This window comes from Callithrix jacchus, chromosome 3, assembly GCF_049354715.1.
Source record: "Callithrix jacchus isolate 240 chromosome 3, calJac240_pri, whole genome shotgun sequence".
In the NCBI taxonomy this organism is placed as follows: Eukaryota; Metazoa; Chordata; class Mammalia; order Primates; family Cebidae; genus Callithrix; species Callithrix jacchus.
This window is the reverse complement of record NC_133504.1, coordinates 37015537-37034597: the sequence shown is the minus strand read 5'-3', so window position 1 is coordinate 37034597 and position 19061 is coordinate 37015537. Positions and strand designations below refer to the sequence as shown.

At 34.6% G+C, this 19061-nt stretch overlaps 1 protein-coding gene across 44 annotated transcripts in view; it reads left to right on the top strand.

Moving 5' to 3' along the window:
• RAPGEF2 (Rap guanine nucleotide exchange factor 2) overlaps positions 1 to 19061 on the top strand; it is a 271926-nt gene that overhangs the window by 206805 nt on the left and 46060 nt on the right. For all 44 annotated transcript variants that reach the window (XM_054252841.2, XM_008992529.5, XM_008992535.5 and 41 more), the window contains one exon: positions 10917 to 11048. In XM_054252841.2, coding sequence (XP_054108816.1) covers positions 10917 to 11048 — 132 coding nt within the window. The remainder of the gene's footprint in view (positions 1 to 10916; positions 11049 to 19061) is intronic.

Sequence of the window (19061 nt, the reverse complement as noted above, 5' to 3'; positions counted from 1 at the left end):
CTGTGCTGGGTGCAGAACTTAACACTACTTGACAGTTTCTTGTTTATTCTTTGTCCCCACCTGCTAGTTGTAGTAAGATGCATGATAGCATGGGCTTTATATTACTTACTGCTGTATTTAGCAAACTTAGAATAGTGTCTGGCCTACTGGTTTTCAGTAAATGTTGTATGAGTAGTTAATTGAAAAGTAAATGAACTCTCGTATTTATTTTGTCTAAACTGCACACAGTACCATGAAATGTCAAGTCAGATGTTATGAGAGTCCTGCCTACTTCTTCATAAGGAATTCAGAATTTCACTGTGGAAGATTTTTCACATGTAGGTGGCAAAAGTGATTCTAGTATTTGTTTAAGATAATGCTGGCTGTGGTACCAAACAAAACAAAATATAATGGTTTAAACACAATAGACTTTTTAAAAAGTCTCTTTTTCATAAATCTAATGGTGTTCTTGATAATGGACAAATTCCTTCGAGATAGTAGTTCAGGGTTCCAGGCCCTCTCCACTTTTTGGCTCAGTTGTCTTTAACCTTCAATGGAAAGCTTGCATTTTTTTCCAACAGAGACTCTCTGTAATGGAAGGGGAAAGATCATGGAGAGTCTCATGTGAAAGATTGTTATGAGTAAGATACAGAAGTGGGATAATCACTTCTAATTGTTCATACTCCAATGGTTTGAACCCATTTATATTGGCACTTAAGGAACCAGAAGGGAGGCTGGGAAATGTAATCTAGTGATGCAGGCAGCAAGAGGGCACTGGTGAGTAGCTAGCCAGTCTCAGCCATGCTACTGTATGTACATCTGAGTACATTTGTGTTTGGGTGTAAGGTAGCTTTTAAAACTTTTTTTAAAGAGTTCAAAATTAATTATGGGCTAATGTTTTTAGTTCTGTGTGAGGTCTCCTTCCTAAACTCAACTGTTTATTTTCACAAAGAAGGCAGCTTTGATTCCTCCATGGATCCCATAGGAATCTTTTTTCTTTTACTTTAAACACTCATTTTCCGAACTCCATACTCCATTGAGCATTTTTTCACTTGGGATAACTAAGTGCAGTCCCTTTAGAGCTCATCAAAGTTGTCTAATTGGTTGTAGACGTCGTCTTCTGATAGTACCAGCAACTGCCTCCCTCTCCAGGGATTGCAGCTTCCATAGCACCAGTCCCACTAGGCTCTGGAAAACAAGAGACTGAGAACTCAAGTTTTAGTAATTGTAGGCTGTTACCAGTATTTCATATTATTAGTATTATTGTGTAGATGGTATGATTGTTATGATTTGCTTATAGTTCATAAACATAGATTTTGGAGCCTGTTACCAGGTTTTGGACAAGCCACTTGAGCTCTTTGAGCTTCTGTTTCTTTCTTTTTTTTTTTTTTTGAAACAGAGTCTTACTCTGTCACCCAGGCTGGAGTGCAGTGGCATGGTCTTGGCTTAGTGCAAACTCTGCCTCCCGGATTCAAGTAATTCTTGTGCCTCAGCCTCCCAAGTAGCTGGGAGGTGCACGCCACCACGCCTGGCTAATTTTTGTGTTTTTAATAGAGACGGGGTTTTGCCATGTTGGTCAGGCTGGTCTCAAACTGACCTCAAGTGTTTCATCCACCTTGGCGTCTCAAAGTGCTGGGATTACAGGTGGGAGCCACAGCGCACAGCGTGAGCTTCCATTTCTTCAGCAATGAAGGGCAGCTTCTAGGCTCTTCATAGGTATTAGAACAAAGAGACAATGTACAAAACGTTCAGTGCATTGCCCGTTATACAGTAGGTGGCCCTCACTCCAAAGCAATCACAGTAATTATTATTAACATTAAGAGAAAAGTACAAAGGAGTTTGGAAATTAAAATGGATGAAATACTATCCAGAAAATGACTTTTAAATCACCCAACAAATTGCCAGCAGTTGCCATGTTTTTCATCAAAAGTTCTTGGACTGAATGACCTAAAGATGTTTTGGAATCTCCCAAAGGAGTTTGTGCTTTTCAAATGAGTGGTTGTTGAGGCTTGAAAATAAAAGGAAAAGGAATTATTTGCAGAGTGTATGCGTATATGTCTGTGTGTGTGTATTTGAAGTGAGACGGGTGGGGCTGTCACTTGAAATCTACCATAAAATTGTTTCTTAACAGGCAACAGGACATTTCATTTGGCCTTATATACATTAATCAACTACCTCCATGTTTCTGTGGAAATGTGTATAAACAGTTGGATTGTACCATTTGAGGTCTCAGATAAACTTTTCATTGTGAAGAAATACAATTATCTCTTCAATGATACTTTCAGTGGTTCTAATTTGCTCTTGATGCCAGATATCTTTCTTAAAGTGATAGAATTAGTTGACTAGCATATGAGAGTGTGTGTGTGTGTGTGTGTGTGTGTGAGAGAGAGAGAGAGAGAACACATGTTTTTTTCTGACCTTCAAATGTGGGGGAAATTATATGTTAGACAAGATTTGATTCCACCAAAATCAGGTATTTCAGAAAAGAAGTCGCCTTAATCTTTTATCTAATGAAATTCTCTCTCAATTTAGTTTTTTGAAAAACAAAAATATATTTTTCAATAAGGAAAATAAATCAGGAATGACCCAAATTGATCTTAGCTTGGAATGTTTATTAGAGTCACATGATGGAACTGGTATAAGAGTTCAGGAAGTTTTACATGGATTTAATAATGAGTCCTGAATATATAATCTCAAAATTGCAATTACTGGATATTATCATAAACATTGTAAAGATTAATTTATAAAGCAAATAGTAAGTGTTGTATAGAACTTGCAAAAAAAATGAAAAATCAGCTTCATGGATGTTAAACAGCACTATGTCATGTATAGACACATCAGTATCTTAAACAAATTAGAAGGAATGTACACTCAATTGGATGACTCAAAAAGTGAGTCAGCTTTGCAAATGTCAAAGTCATTGATGTTGGAGATGGAGATATAAAGTTTCATGAGAGTGAGAAATTATTTACAATTAATATTTTATTTTCCATGCGATTTGAAATTTGTATTACACAAATAATTTGGTATAAATAGCCATTTGATTGTTTCATAAATATCTATGAGAATTTTCAAGCCAATTAGTAAATTAATAAATATATTAACAATTAAGTGTGTGTTCCCTAGCCATCCATCTGGGATTGGAATCTGTTTCCATCACCATTTTGGTGTATGATCTTGATGGACATCACTTTACTACATCTGAGGTTTCCTCCTGTGTAAAATAGTCTTACTAATACCTACTTTATAAGAGTGTCATAAAAATTAAGTGAGCTAATATATGCAAGTACTTAGAGCAGTGGCTGGCACATAGTAACTGGTATACTGGTGATCTAATTTTGTTATCTTATCTCTGGAAAAATGGGGCAAAGCCTCACATTTTGAAATATGTGGTACTTAGATCATGCGGTACTTAGTTTCTCATCACACTGAAGTATTCCTGTCTTCCATTTTGAAGTGAAGTTCTTACAGGTTTCCTTTCTACTCAGCGCTTTCTTTCAACATTCAGTGGAAAAGCCTTTCTAAAAGTATTTGCTTTGAAACATTAGTCATCCTGTGACAGCCTCTTTTTTTTTTCTTTTTTGAGATGGAGTCTTACTCTGTTGCCCAGGCTGGAGTGTAGTGCGATCTTAGCTCACTGCACCCTCCACCTCCTGGGTTCAAGTGAACCTCCTGCCTGAGCATCATGAGTAGCTGGGATTACAGGCAGGCAACACAGGCCCAGCTAATTTTTTTATAGTTTTAGTAGAGGCAGGGTTTCTCCATTTTGGTCAGGCAGCTCTGGAACTCCTGACTTCATGATCCACTTGCCTCGGCCTCCCAAAGTGCTGGGATTACAGACAGATAAGCCACCACGCCCGGCCCAACACAGTCTCTTTTCAACCAGTTCTCTAATTTTGATTGTTTTCCTCATCTGAGTCCCAAGTGTACTATTCGTCTTTAAATTGTCCTCATTTTGTAAATGTAAGAATTAATTCCTTCTACCTTGGGAGAGGGCTAGGGTACCATATTTCAGAAGTTAATTCCACCAGATAAATATATTTATTTGGACAGCAAGCCATGTGAAATATTCAATATGTAAGCCACATCTTTTCAAACCCTCTCTGTTATAACTAAAACGTTATCATAATATAGGAAAGTAACAAGGAACGTTTGAAATACATCCCCTCCCTGCCCCCTAAAAACAGGAAACACAGTGGTGTTTCTGTTCAGACTGTCCTCTAAGAGGCAGCATGCTCCTTATGGTAGGAGTAGAGTTTTATGGTTATACTATACTTTGTAGCATGTATCTGCACCAAGTACATACCATTTTCGAGGCTTTTGTAATCAAATATAATAAGGCAATACACACAAAAGCACAAAACTACCCAAGTTGTTAACACTTGGAGAGAACTCTAAACTATGGAAATTTGAGTATTTATAAAAGAGAGTAATTGGACTATAAGCATATCATGACAATGAAGGTATTTATTTCAAAATGTATTATGGTATTCTAAGCAGTGAGTTCCTCTCCATATAAATGCATGATTTATTTAAAATGTAATATGTAGACTTTGGGGAAAATATGTAGTAAGTGAACTACCATAATGGTAGTTTTAGGTATGACAGTGTCAAAACTAGCTGGTTTTTTTTTTTTTTTGGTTGGCTTCTTTGTTTCCACTGAATTTGAAAAATATCTGTATCTGGGCTACCGTGGTGGAGGATGTTGACTGGAAAAATGACAGAAGAAATGAGAAGGAAGAGAGAGCCATATATATTTGGCAGATTCTTTGGGTCACAGTTATTATTTCATTTGATTACTCTATTATGTTATAGTCACTTCATAGAAGAAATTAAAGTGCACAGAAGTTAATTAACTTGCCCAGGGTCGCTTGACTTAGGAGGTAGCTGAACAGAAGATAAATCCATATATGGCTCACATGAGGCTTCTATCTTACTGAGCCTTGTAGGAAGCTGGAACATTGTTAAGTTCTTACAAATTGTTAATTTTCTTAGCAGGTTTCTCTAGTAGATGAAAGCAAATAAATTTTTGCAGAACTATTCTTATAAAGCATAGTTATATCAGCATCTTAAAAGTCTACCTATAGTTTAATCAGAAAAACAGTAGATCTTAATCAGTTTATTAAATTATTAACTCATGACAGATTGAGAAAACTTTTGTTTCCTGACATTATATATATTTATTAGCGAAATAAATTTTATATTTTGCAAAAATCTTTCTCTTTGCTTTGTAGAATACTAATAGATGAAGAATTCAAGAATGGGTGTTGTATCTAGAGTATATATAAAGAGATGATGAGTAGTCAGAATTACTTTGGTGAATAATATTTAAAAGTCCAAATGTTTACTTTTTCTGATGTTCTTAAAGAAATAAAAGTTGATCAGATTATAAACTGGTCTTTAAAATGAGCTACTAAAAAATTTCCTGCCTCCTCCTCAGGCTGCATGTAGAAACAAGTCAAAGAGTGTTAGAAGTAGTAGTACCTGAAAAGATTAGTAGCAGAAAGGAAAAAAAAAAAGTTTTAAGAGTGTGGGTGTGTATGTATATGCATGTCTAGAGAAAGAGAAACAATATGAATGGCTTTTAAAACAACTTGAGTTCCAGAGGGAGTGAAGGATAGTGTCTATAGCTAGATGACTTTGGCCACGAAAGCCCTTTCTGGGCATAGCTCAATAATCCATTGACATCTAGGGTTAGATTCCAGCTACAGGAATCACGAAGCTGGAAAGGAACTGCATGCACCTTGCAGAGTCTGGTTTGTGGTGATCTATACTTAATGCTTCTTGGGTCATTTCTCTGTGCCAAGCACTTCTCTAAGTCCTTCACACTGATTCATTTATTCAGTCCTCACAACACAGGCTTTCAATAAATGATGGACGAATGCTGAATAAAAATATAGTATCCTTTATTTTTTACAAATACCTCAGAGAAAAATAGAAAGTATGTCTAGTAATATATTGACTCTACCTTGTAGAGATTAAAAACATGAACATAAAGACTCAGAACTCTAAGGATGATATGGGAAAACCACAGTTCATTTGGGTAAATTCTGAGTGATGCATCTTAATACAAAGTTGGTTTAGTCACTAAGTGTGATATTTAATTTACTTTAAATAGTTTTATTCAAGGTAAGATACTTGGGAAGATTGACTGGATTCCAGTGATCACCCCAAACATTGTGTATTCTATTGTAACTGTTACTTAAAGTGGTTCCAAGATTAGTTTGGGAAATTAACAATTAAATACATTTCAGTCAATAGACAGTATTTTTTGTTTTTAACTGTTGGATTTCTCATCAGTCCTAAGATGATGCTGATATATATGTATCATGGACTATGACTCTTATATTAAAAAAAGAGAGAGAGAGAGAAAAAATGCCTCTGTTGCTAATAGAATTCCATAGAACTCATCCCCTACACTTGGGGATCTGGTACCATATATGCTGGGCTATTCCAGTAATTACATTAGTAATTCAGGATGGAAAGGAAGAAGAAGGGCAGCCACCCTTGTCTCCATTACACTGTTACCAATTTTAGGTGTTTTACCAGTTTAACAGAGTATTTTTTTATTGGTATCAGAGACTTCAAGGCATCCATACTCATTATCTTTATGTTCAAGATAAAGTTTATTCATTAGCTAATAATTTTATAAATGCCAACCATTAGATTAATAAATCAGTGATTATCAAATTTCTATTTGTATATTATAGACACTTAATGTATAGAGTTTATGTTTTCAAATCTGATTATGGTAGTATCTCTGTTTGTCCTATATTATAAAAAAAAACTATTATACCAATGATACCAAGATTTTATTAAACTATGATTAATTTTAGGTTTATAAGCATAAACATGTAAGTATAAACCTAAAATTAATATAATCTGGTTTAAATATATAATTAATATAATCTGATTTAAGTCTGATTTAAGAATCTGATTTTAATATTACCCTTGTTTCTTATGTATTTAGCAGTGTTTGTAGTTAAACTATGATTCAACCGTTTGCCTAATGGTAGTAGTTTATTAAAATTGTGAGTCACAGATAGTGTTTTTTATGACTATAGATTTCTTGTTCCAGGAAAAATATTTGAGCCGTAATATATTTATATAATCAAATATTAAAAATATTTAAGTGATAAAAATGACAAATATAGGTGAAAAGATTCCTTTGAATTGGTTCTTAATTGTTGGGAAATACATTGGTATTAAAAATACATAAAATGTGTTAATTTCTCATTTAATTAACTTAATTACTGATTTTATTCAGGTAACTACTGTATTTCTAGCTTTACCAAAAAAAGTTTTACTTTTGAGCAGAATTTCTGTTATAAATGGTGGCTACAGTCACAAGATAATTCACAACCCAATTTAATCTGTAATTTAATTAAATAGCATACTGATACTTAGTAATTTAAATTGGCACTGGGTCAAGCTTCGGAAAAATGTTTAGAGTAAGTGATCCTTGCTCTCATGTTGTGCCTTTCTTGTATATATATATCTCAGATCTGTGTTGCTCTGATGCCCTTAGATTTAAATGTGAGCATCTGCACCTGTGTCTGCCTCATGACCCTCAACCCCAACAAGATTTGTTTGCCTCCTAGAGACTCAATTTTTCAGGTCTCTATTCCGTTATAGAGTGTAATGGCAGAGCCAAATCAGTGCATTCCAGTTTCTTTCCTTATGAGAACACCTTTTATAACATCTCCCATTCCATAACTTGACTGATGTGCATTGTCAATAAAATTTAATAATAATGCCAGCCGAGGTGGCTCATGCCTGTAATTTTAGCACTTTGGGAGGCCAAGGTGGGTGGATCACTTGAGGCCAGCAGTTTGAGACCAGCATAGCCAACATGGTAAAAGCCTGTCTCTGTTTTAAAAAAGAAAAAAAAATTAGCCAGTGTGGTGATGGACACCTGTAATCTCAGCTATTCAGGAGGCTGAGGCAGGAGAATCACTTAAATCCCGGAGGCAGAGTTGCAATGAGCTGAGATTGTGCCACCTCATCGCACCGCACCCAACCCGGGGCGACAGAGCAAGATTCTGCGCCCCCCCCCAAAAAAAGAAAAGAAAATACTATTGTTATACTAATTGGTAGGAAAATATTTTTTAAGTTTTTTTTTAACATGGCATCCATTCTTGCATATCTCATATTAAAAGGTATTTAATTAATGCTGATTTGTATATGCATTTTCTGGTATATTATTTCATGCTATTCTGCAAAGAACACAGATAGTGGAGAGAAAGGGATAAAAACAATGTAGTGGCTCACACCTGTAATCCCAGCACTTTGAGAGGCTGAGGAGGAGGGAGGATTGCTTAAGGCCAAAAGTTTGAGACCAACCTGGGCAACAGAGAGAGGCTCCTTTATTAGCTACAAAAAATGTACAAATTAAGTAGGTGTGGTGGCACATGCCTGTAGTTCCAGCTACTCAGAAGGCTGAGATGGGAGGATCACTTCAGCCCAGGAGTTTAAGGCTACAGTGAGCTATGGTTGTGCCTCCTACACTCCAGCTGGGCGATGAAGCAAGACCCTGTCTTTAAAATTTAAAAAAAAAAAAAAAAACCCATTTATTTTCTATTGTTTCTAACACCTGTCACAGTGAATTTGGTGGTAATAGAGGTTTGGAATTAGGAATGTCCTACTCATCTTGATATTCTCTGCCCTAGCAGAGTGTATGACATAGCAGGTACTCAATAAGTATTTATTAAGTAGAATTGAATTTTTAAAAGCAAAAATATTTATTTCTCTTTTGACAGTCTTTATGGTTCTGAGCCTAACATTTCTATATAATTCTGATATTTGTGACCATAAGTAGGCACAGATGAATAGATCGTGGTATATAAAAACTGAATAAATGTCTCTTATGTTAGGTTGGGAGCTCTTACAGCCCCTTGTGCTCTTCATACAATGAATTTGTAGGGAAGATGTGCAGTTGATGGATTCTGAAGAGAGTCCTGTGAGACCTGAATAAATAAAATGTAAAAATTCATTAGATAGTTTTATCTTCATTTGACACATTAGGTTAATTTAAAAAAAATAGATCACACTATGTGGCACATCAACCTGAGCCATGTCTGTAAAAGACAATCAATAGAAATCAGTTTATTGTTCTCTAATTTACAGGTATTGATTGATGCCTTTTAACATCTCTAAGCCATAGAGTAATGTTTCCCCAGTTGCCTTCTGCAGTAAGTGACTGAATTAAATGGAAGTGTAGCTAAGATGGTGAAGGGTATCTATCCTGCCTATGAACATATTATTTATTTTAATATCTGATCACCATCATTTAGCTACATGTAAAATCATAGTCATTAATACATATCTGCAAACTTCTATCTTTGAATTGTTCCTGAAGAAGTCCTGCAAATATTTCACTATTCTACATTATGAATGAAACATAAAAATCCTTAATTTGGAGGTATTTGCCTATCCCTTACAGAGAAGTTGTTATTCTCTTAAATATTATGTATTTCACAACATCTTCAATTACCTGTTTCCTTAAAAACATTGTAAGATAGGTTAGTGATCATTTGTTGGAATTCTCCAAGCTCCCTCAACAAATGGATTTTTCTCCATTTATTTGGCATCTAATTATATGTCCCTATTAAATTTATATTTAAATCTGTCCTTTGTATGCCTTGTATCCCATAAAGTTATTATTTCTAAATAGATTGTATGTAAATATTGTTAAATATAGTTCACTTAGGTAGAGAAGGGTATAATCTATTCAGAGTGTAGGTCTGAATTATTAGGGGATATAAATGCATTTTGCCTTCTTGGAGCGCTGAAGTACCAAAATCCATTAATCATTGTCCTAAGTCCGAACTGTCTCTCTTGTGAGGCTTACTCTAAATTATGCAGTAACATTTTGTAGGGGGAGAGGGAATGAACCTCAAAAGGTAGACAGGAATATTATTAAGGTTAACGTTTATTTACGTTTTAACAGTTAGTGCCTATATTTATAACTATTCACCAGCTAAATAGGATCAATATGCAAGAAAGAGGGAATTTCTATGTTATCAGTATTTTATGATGCTAGTTAATATGTATTTTGAAATGCTGTTTATTATTAGCTCAGGAGTATAATGTATGATATTATAGATAAATATATTTTTAATTCAAAAGAATTGGTAATAACTATTAAGAGTGTAAGATTCTAAGAATCTCACATCTGTTTTCTTAGATTCTCTCTTGCCTAGGGCATAATAAGAGAAAAGGGACTCAGTATTCGTCAAATGTATGAATTTTTTTTTAAATGCATTTTCTCTGGTATATAAGGGGTGGTAGCAGGGATAAGGGAATGCTTAGCAAATGTGCTTATTTTCATAGAGACTTTTTATTTTAACATGAACATATAAAAAATTGATATTTATGTATATGAGTACAGATAGGTAAGTGTTGTCCATAACTTTCTCAGTTCTAAGTTCTTTGATGCCATTCTTTTCTCTTCAAAGAGACTAGTTCAGTTGCTTGTATGACAGTGCACTTCATCGATTCCAAGATGCTCTTTTTTTTTAACCTTTAAGCATCATTTGGGTATAAAAGAAGCTTAAATCTGTGTTTAAACTGCTTTTTGCCACGAAGTTGCATTGTGGTGGCTAATAAATCATAGTAGCCTAATTTGCTCATTGATATGTCATTAGAAAATTTTAGCTTACTAATTTAAATACTCAAGTTTATCTCAATCACCATACCCACCTATTTAAATAATTTAGTGTTATTTAAGGTTCATTGTGTCCCCATACCCATACACTTTAAAAATTATTATGTGATTTTTGGTAAATAGGACATAATTTAGTAATTTGTGGATTTGGAAAATGAATACCATTTTTAATTCAATGGTATAGAATAAAATATGATATTTTAATTTTAAAATGGTTTCTTGGAGTTCTTGATTCAGATTGTAATCCTAGTTTTTCCTGCTCCTTCCATAGCTTCCTGCAGATTTCACAAAACTGCATCTTACTGACAGTCTCCACCCGCAGGTGACCCACGTTTCTTCTAGCCATTCAGGATGTAGTATCACTAGTGATTCTGGAAGCAGCAGTCTTTCTGATATCTACCAGGTAAGAGGATGTTTTCTTTGTCATTTGCTTCATTTTCATTTATTTCAAGAAATTTTAAGGTTCTCCACCTGATAGAATCTATAAAGTAAATATATGTGCAATATGATGTGTTCATGTATGTACATAAAAATACTAATGTTTATTTTATATATATTATTTTTAAGGTGTAGAACTGCTGTGTAATTATACTGCCTCTGCTATTACAAGTTATCAAAGTGTTTCTTTTTTATTTGTATAAATTTGTGGGGTAAAATATAATTTTTTTGCATGGATAGATTGCATAGTGGTGAAGTCATGGCTTTCAGGGTATACATCACCCCAGTAACTTACATGGTACCTATTAAGGAATTTCTCATTATCCACTCCCTACTTCCTCATACTCTGAGTCTACACTGCTTATCATTCCACACTCTGCATCCATGTGTAAACATTATTTAGCTCCCACTTTATTTATTATGTTCTCCCACTGAGAACATGTATTTGTCTGTGTCTGACTTATGACAATTAAGACAGTGGCCTCCGCTTCCATCCATGTTGCTGCAAAAGACATGATTTCATTTTTTATGGCTGAATATTATTCCATTGTGTATACATATTATACTTTCTTTATTCAGTCATTTATTGATGAACACTTTGGTTGATTCTGTATCTTTGCTATTGGGAATAGTGCTACAATAACATACAGGTGCAGGTATCTTTTTGATAGTGATTTCTTTTCCTTCGGGTGCTCAGTCATGAGACTGGTAGATGGAATGGTAGTTTATTTTTAGTTCTTGGAGAAATCTCCATACTGTTTTTCAGCAGAGGTTGTACTAGTTTACATCCCCACCAGCTGCATATAAGTGTTCTCTTATCTCCACAGTCTCACCATCTGTTACTATTTTTGTCTTTTTCATGATGGCCATTCTGACTGGTGAAAGATAATGTCTCATTGTGGTTTTAACTTGCGTTTCCTCTGATGATTAGTGATATTAAGCATTTTTTCATATGTCTGTTGGCTATTTGTATTTCTTCTTTTGAAAATGTCTATTCATGTCCTTTTCCCACTTTTTAATGGGATTATTTTGGTTTTTGTTGTTGTTATTCAGTTGTTTGACCTTCTGGATATGAGTCTCCAGAAGAATGCATAGTTAGCAAATATTTTCTTCCATTCTACAGATTGTCGGCTCACTCTGTTGACTATTTCTTTTACTGTGCAGAAGCTTTTTAGTTTAATTAAGTCCCATTTGTCTTTTTGTTGCCTGAGCTTTTGAGGTGTTAGTCATGAATTATTTGCCTAGATCAGTGTCCAAAAGAATTTTGCCTAGATTGTCTTCTAATGTTTTTATAGTTTGAGGCCTTAAGTCTTCGATCCATTTTGAGTTGGTTTTTATATACGCTGAAAGATAAGAGTGCAGTTTCATTACGCTGTATATGCAATCCAATTTTCCCAGCACCATTTATTGAAAAGGGTAGATTTTCCCCAGTGCATGTTCTTCTTGGCTTTGTCAAAGATCAGTTGGCTGTTAATATGTGACTTTGTTTCTGGGTTCTTTATTTTGTTCCATTGATCTGTGTACCTATTTTTATACCAGTATCATGCTGTTTTGTTTATTATAACCTCATAGTATAATTTGTATTTTTGCTCAACATTGCTTTCACTGTTCAGGCTCTTTTGTGGTTACATATGAACTTTAGTTGTTGTTGTTGTTTCTAAGTCTGTGAAAAAATGATGTTGGTATTTTGAAAGGAATTACATTGAATCTATTTATTGATTTAGGCAATGTGGTCATTTTAATGATATTAATTCCTTCAAGCCATGAGCATGGAGTGTTTTTTTCATTGTTTGTGTCATCTACAATTTCTTTCATCATTATTTTGTAGTTTTCCTTGTAGAGATCTTTCACCTCATTGGTCAAATATATTCTAGGTATTTTATTTTTTTGTAGCTATTGTAAGTGAAATTGCTTTCTTGATTTTGTTCTCAGCTAGATTGTTATTGGTATATAGAAATGCTACTGATTTTTGCAAATTGATTTTGCTTTCTGAAACTGCCCTGAATTCTTTTATCAAATCTAAAAATTTTTAGTAGAATCTTTAAGGATTTCTGTATATAATAAGATCATTCCATCAGTAAACAGGAATAATTTCACTTCCTCGTTTCCAATTTGGATGCCATTCATTTCTTTTTTCTTTCCTAATTGCTCTGGCTAGAACTTAGAATACTATTGAGAATAGGAGTGGGAAAGTGGGCATCCTTGTTACAGTTCTTAGAGGGAATGCATTCAACTTTTCCCTGTTTAGTAAGATGTTGGCTGTAGGTTTGTCATATATCATAAGTCCATGCTGAGTGTGACAAAAGGAAGGGGCTATTAAGACTGGATTATTGAAATTACCTTTCTTGGTTTTTAAAAAAATTACCTATAGATTTAGTATCTGCTTAAATTTGTGTGACACTGATGAATGGAAAATAAACTAGAGCTATAGGATTCCAAAAATGTTTTTAAAACAAAATCATTTTAATTGTTAAGAAATGTTTTATTAGCTTGGAATATGCAAATTTAGGAAAAGAGACTGAAATATACACAAAAAAATCCTTATTTAGGCCTTCAAATACATTCTGTTACTATTAGATTGTATATGGTTTCAGACAACAGAACATTATTCTTACTTTACAGAGAATAATTCTTGGCTTATTAAGAACTATAGCATGAGATAACCATAAAAGTAACTTTCTTTAGAGACAGTGTAGTTATAAAGGATCATTGTTGTATTTAGTCACTGCTAAGTTTTTTTTTTGTAATTATTGAAAGTTAGTGAACAATTAGGAACAACATAAATACAAGACATACTCTTTTAGATTCTAAATTTAGTAGAGCTTAACAAATAAATTTTCTTTTAAAGAGATAATACATTAGGTATATACTTTTCTCGGTTTACCTCCTCATCACATACATACACCATTTATTCTGAAAGTTGACTTTGCTAAACATTTATGGAAGAGTTCCCTGTGTAAAACAATGAAGAGAATACATAAAAGCTATACTTTAGCTTATATTAATTGAAATATTATGACAGAGCCTTTGTCCTCTGAACTTTGGGATGATTATTATACATCTTGAAAATTTAGAGTGGGAATACACCTTGAGGTTATAGCAATTATCACTGTCTCATCAAATACAGACAAACTTGAATGAAACTCCTAAAAAGGTACATATATTGAGAGAATAAAGTAACTTGTTTGGCCTGGCACAGTGGCTCACACCTATAATCCCAGCCCTTTGGGAGGCCAAAGCAGGTAGATCACTTGATGCCAGGAGTGTGAGACCGGTCTGGCCAACATGATGAAACCCTGTCTCTACTAAAATATGAAAATGAGCCGGGTGTGGTGGCGCAGGCCTTTCATCCCAGCTACTCGGGAGGCTGAGGCATGAGAATCTCTTGAGTCCCAGAGGTTGTTGCAGCAGTGAGCTGAGATCTCCCCACATTACTCCAGCCTGCGGGGCAGAGTGAGACTATGTCACAAAAAACAAAAAGTAGCTTTTTTGTATAATTGATTGAGGCATATTCTGAGGGGAATTCTAGTCATATGTGCTTTTACCTTGAATAGGCTAGGTAAGTTCATGAGGAAATGCAGATGGTACTACTTCTACACCTGGTTATCATCTGAATGTGAAACCAGAGTGTGGGCAAGAGTTCCTAATTGCTCTAACATAGTTGGAGCTTGCAGCCTCTGTCTGGCTTTATCTTGGGGTATACATGAAGAAGAGGATCTCTGTGTATTATTTCAGTTCATTTAGTTGAGTTTCAAAGCTATTTGTTTCCAATTCGATGACAGTCATATAGCCTGTAAGTTTATATCCATCATAAGGAAAAATCCGTAGATGTATCTAAGGGTAGTTATTGGCTATGCAAAACTTAACATTTAATAGAGATTTTTCAGTAGACCACTTCTATTATCTTTGAATCGGAACTTAAAATGAGAAGTCTGACATGTACCTGGTTCAACTTCCTGACTTGCATTTGAATTGTCTACTTCTTTGCTGTGAATCAAGCATCTGGTTTATTCTTGAACAATTCCAAGGATGAGCAACTTTCTCCCATGGCAGCCCACTAATGTTTGTACAGTTCTGACTTCAGAGGTCTCTTCCTTTTTTGTTGAAAGCTGTCACATTGAAGTGAGAATAAATACTCACGAGATGGACACAGAGAGATTATATATATTTTATTACACTTAGGTTCTGGGGTACATGTGCAAAACATGCAGGATTGTTGCATAGGTACATACATGGCAATGTGGTTTGCTGCCACCACCACCCCGTCACCTGTATCTGGTATTTCTCCCCGTTACCCCTTCCCAACCTCCCTACCCCTCGCTGACCCTCCCCTATTCCCCCCCAGCAGACCCCAGTGTGTGATGCTCCCCTCCCTGTGTCCATGTGTTCTCATTGTTCAGCACCCGCCTATGAGTGAGAACATGCGGTGTTTGTTTTTCTCTTCTTGTGTCAGTTTGCTGAGAATGATAGTTTTCAGATTGATCTATGTCCCTACAGAGGACACAAACTCATCATTTTTTATGGCTGCATAGTATTCCATGGTGTATGTGTGCCACATTTTCCTTGTCCAGTCTATCATCGATGGGCATTTGGGTTGGTTCCAGGTCTTTGCTATTGTAAACAGTACCGCAATGAACATTCGTGTGCATGTGTCCTTATAGTAGAACGATTTATAGTCCTTTGGATATATACCCAGTAATGGGATTGCTGGGTCAAATGGAATTTCTATTTTTAGATCCTTGAGGAATCACCACACTGTCTTCCACGATGGTTGAACTAATTATACTCCCACCAACAGTGTAAAAGTGTTCCTTTTTCTCCACATCCTCTCCAGCATCTGTTGTCTCCAGATTTTTTAATGATCACCATTCTAACTGGCGTGAGATGATATCTCAATGTGGTTTTGATTTTCATTTCTTTAATGACCATGATGATGAGCATTTTTTCATATGTTTCTTGGCCTCATAAATGTCTTTTTTTGAAAAATGTCTGCTGATATCCATCACCCACTTTTGAATGTGTTTGTTTTTTCTTGTAAATCTGTTTTAGTTCTTTGTAGATTCTTGATATTAGCCCTTTGTCAGATGGGTAGATTGCAAAAGTTTTTCCCCATTCTGTTGGTTGCCGGTTCACTCTAATGATTGTTTTAATGTTAATGCTGTACACCAGGGAGATGTGGCTAAAATAATGTTGCTGACATGGCGGGAAGAGAGGAATTCAAGAGTAAAGAGGAATGACTAACCTTAAGAGAAGAAACACTCGTCTGTTTTTAACAGGGAAACATCCTGGGGAGTTTGAGAGTGGAGGGAGTTCCTGTCTTAGGCTTCTGTTTTCTCTTGGAAGAGTGGAGTTTTTTTGTTGAGAGTTGAGAGGGTTGGCAGGTAGAGAGTTTTAAGGAGAGAGAAGTTTTGAAATAATAGTTGCAGAGAATAGAACAAATTGACCAGAGAAATGGAGATTCAGTTGAGTCAGTGCCCTCAAATAAAGTGATTTCCCTCTGCTCTGTTAAGTAATTTTCTCCACCGTAAGCACAAAGAAAGCAAGGATTTCACTTCACCCAGGACTGAAGTTTGTTAAGTGAGTGTAATACAAAGACGGGTAGAGCAACAAGGCAAGCATTTTCTAACTGCAGATGATAGCTTTTGAATGCCTTCTGCCTGTAATGTTTTCTCCTAACTTGATCCTTTTCAGCCTTTGTTTTCAAGTATCATCTCCTCAGAGAGTTCTTCCTTTATAACCCTCTGTAAAGGAAGTCTTCCGTTTTTATTCCTTTCCTGCCTAGTCTTTTTATTTCCTTCCTAGATGCTGATTGAAACAATTATTACTTTCTATGTTGTGTCTCTGCCTAGTAGAATAACACCTTCAAGAAGGCAGGGAACTTGTGTCCATTTTTTTCCCCTAGAGCCTAGTACAGTGCCAGGAAATTTTAGGCATTCAGTAAAGATGTGTTGAATGAATGTATTTGAAATAATAGACTAGGAAATATAAACTGGATATGAAAGGAAGTTAAAACAGGAGGTGTGAACACTAGACACAGAGGGTAGTAGAGTCTTGAAGAGCAAAGATCCTTCTTAAGTTGAAAAAGTGTTACCTTGGAAGCAGATGGGAGCAGGTTGAAAGAATAGAAGGTTGTTGGTGATTGAAGGCTTTAATGCCTAAGTTAGTGATACAAGACAATGCCATTTCCAGCCGTGATAAGGTCCTGATTAAATGGTGTGGCTATCAGAGCGAGTGGCTTAGGCAAACCGAAAATAGTTGTACAAAAATAGATAGATCAATAGAACAGAGAGTTCAAGCAAAATGGAACTCATGTGTAAGGATGTAATATGTAATAGAGGAAACTGCACAAATCAATAAAGAAAGTGATGGATCGGATCATTCAATAAATGGTCTTTCGGGTCGGAGAGTCATGTTGTATTCTCATTTTGTATCATAATTAAAATAAATTCCTGATAAACTAAAAAGTTACCAAACACTTAATGTTTTAATAAAGGATCAAAACATTTTGTAATTAAAACATCAGTTGATATGAAGATTTAAAGTCAAAATGTAACTGATTTATGCAAATAAGAAAAATACTCAGCTCACAATGTTAAAATGTTCAAAGGACAGTAGTAGGTAACTTACCGAAAAGAAAACACAAATGTATCCACTTTAAATAAGGATTTAAAACATGTTAGTAATTGAGTATATAAGGAGTTAAATATGAAATTATTCTGCTTATCAAATTAGTACAGATTTTCTTAAAATAAACATTTGTAGACATTTTTATATACTCATAGGATTGTAATTTTGGAGAAGCAGTCAAACAATTTGCATTAAGAGCTTTAAAAAATTGTTCTCTTTTAGGCATATACGTGCATTTAATAAGCAAAACTTTTTTGGCAAGTAATTTTAAAGTGCTTACTGATAAAAACGTGCAGTATTTGATTTTTATTTTAGTTAAATTAATACTTGAGCTTTATGTCGTTAAAGATTTTTTGTTAGTTTTCTTGATTCTTTTTTAAAATGTAAAATTGGTTCTAAGAACTGTTTGCAATAGCAGAATATAGTCTCTTTATTTAAATAAATCATGGAGCTTTCAGTATTGATCTGAGAATATTATTTTTAAAGGAATATTGCTATTTAAATACTAATGGACAGCAAAATCTATGGTAGTCTGTACGTGTATAAGATAAATTAAAGACAGGAGTTATTTGACTAACTTAACTGTGTAAACCTTTGTCCTTGTTCCTGAGACAGATATAATCAGATAAAGTTTTAAAATATCCGTTTTAGTGTCTTTGTTTAGAAAAAAAGGATTTAAAGACAGGCATGAGTCTTAGTAGTGTTGTCTTTTGGGGGAAGCTAGAAAACAAGTATTTTCCATTTATATGTAAATATGTATTTAAAGTTTTTATCTCTTGTGAATTAGTAAAGTGGAAAACATTTTAATACTGTGTTATATTTCAACTGTTTTCTTTATAACTGTCAATTAAGAATGTTGGGCAAAGTGCAGAGTGCTTACTGTTTCTTGGTTAGTCAGACCTGATTTTGAGTCCTGACACAGTTACTGGGTTTTGTTTTGCTTATGTTGAACAATTTATTTAATTTCTTTGACATTTTCTCCCCTGTAAAATAGGGTTAATAATATTAACTTGCTGAATTGATATGAAGATTATTATGTTTTAAAACATCAAGGTTAGTGTTAGAGACATATATGGGATCACTATTTTCATAATTCTTGTATGTACCAGTTGGCCAGAATGTATTGGTACAGTTAGTCTAAGATATTATTTTACAAGTATATAAGACTAGTGCGATGTTTAGTAGAATTTTGGGGGGTTTTTAGTCAAATTCCACAAATATAAATTGTGTGCAAGGTTCATTGCTGGTACAGGGAGAGGTGGAGGTATATAAGTACTAAGATGAAGAATGTATCCCCTTAAGGAAGGGACTTTTGATTTAGCTTGAGACTGGCTTTCTTTTTCCCTTATTA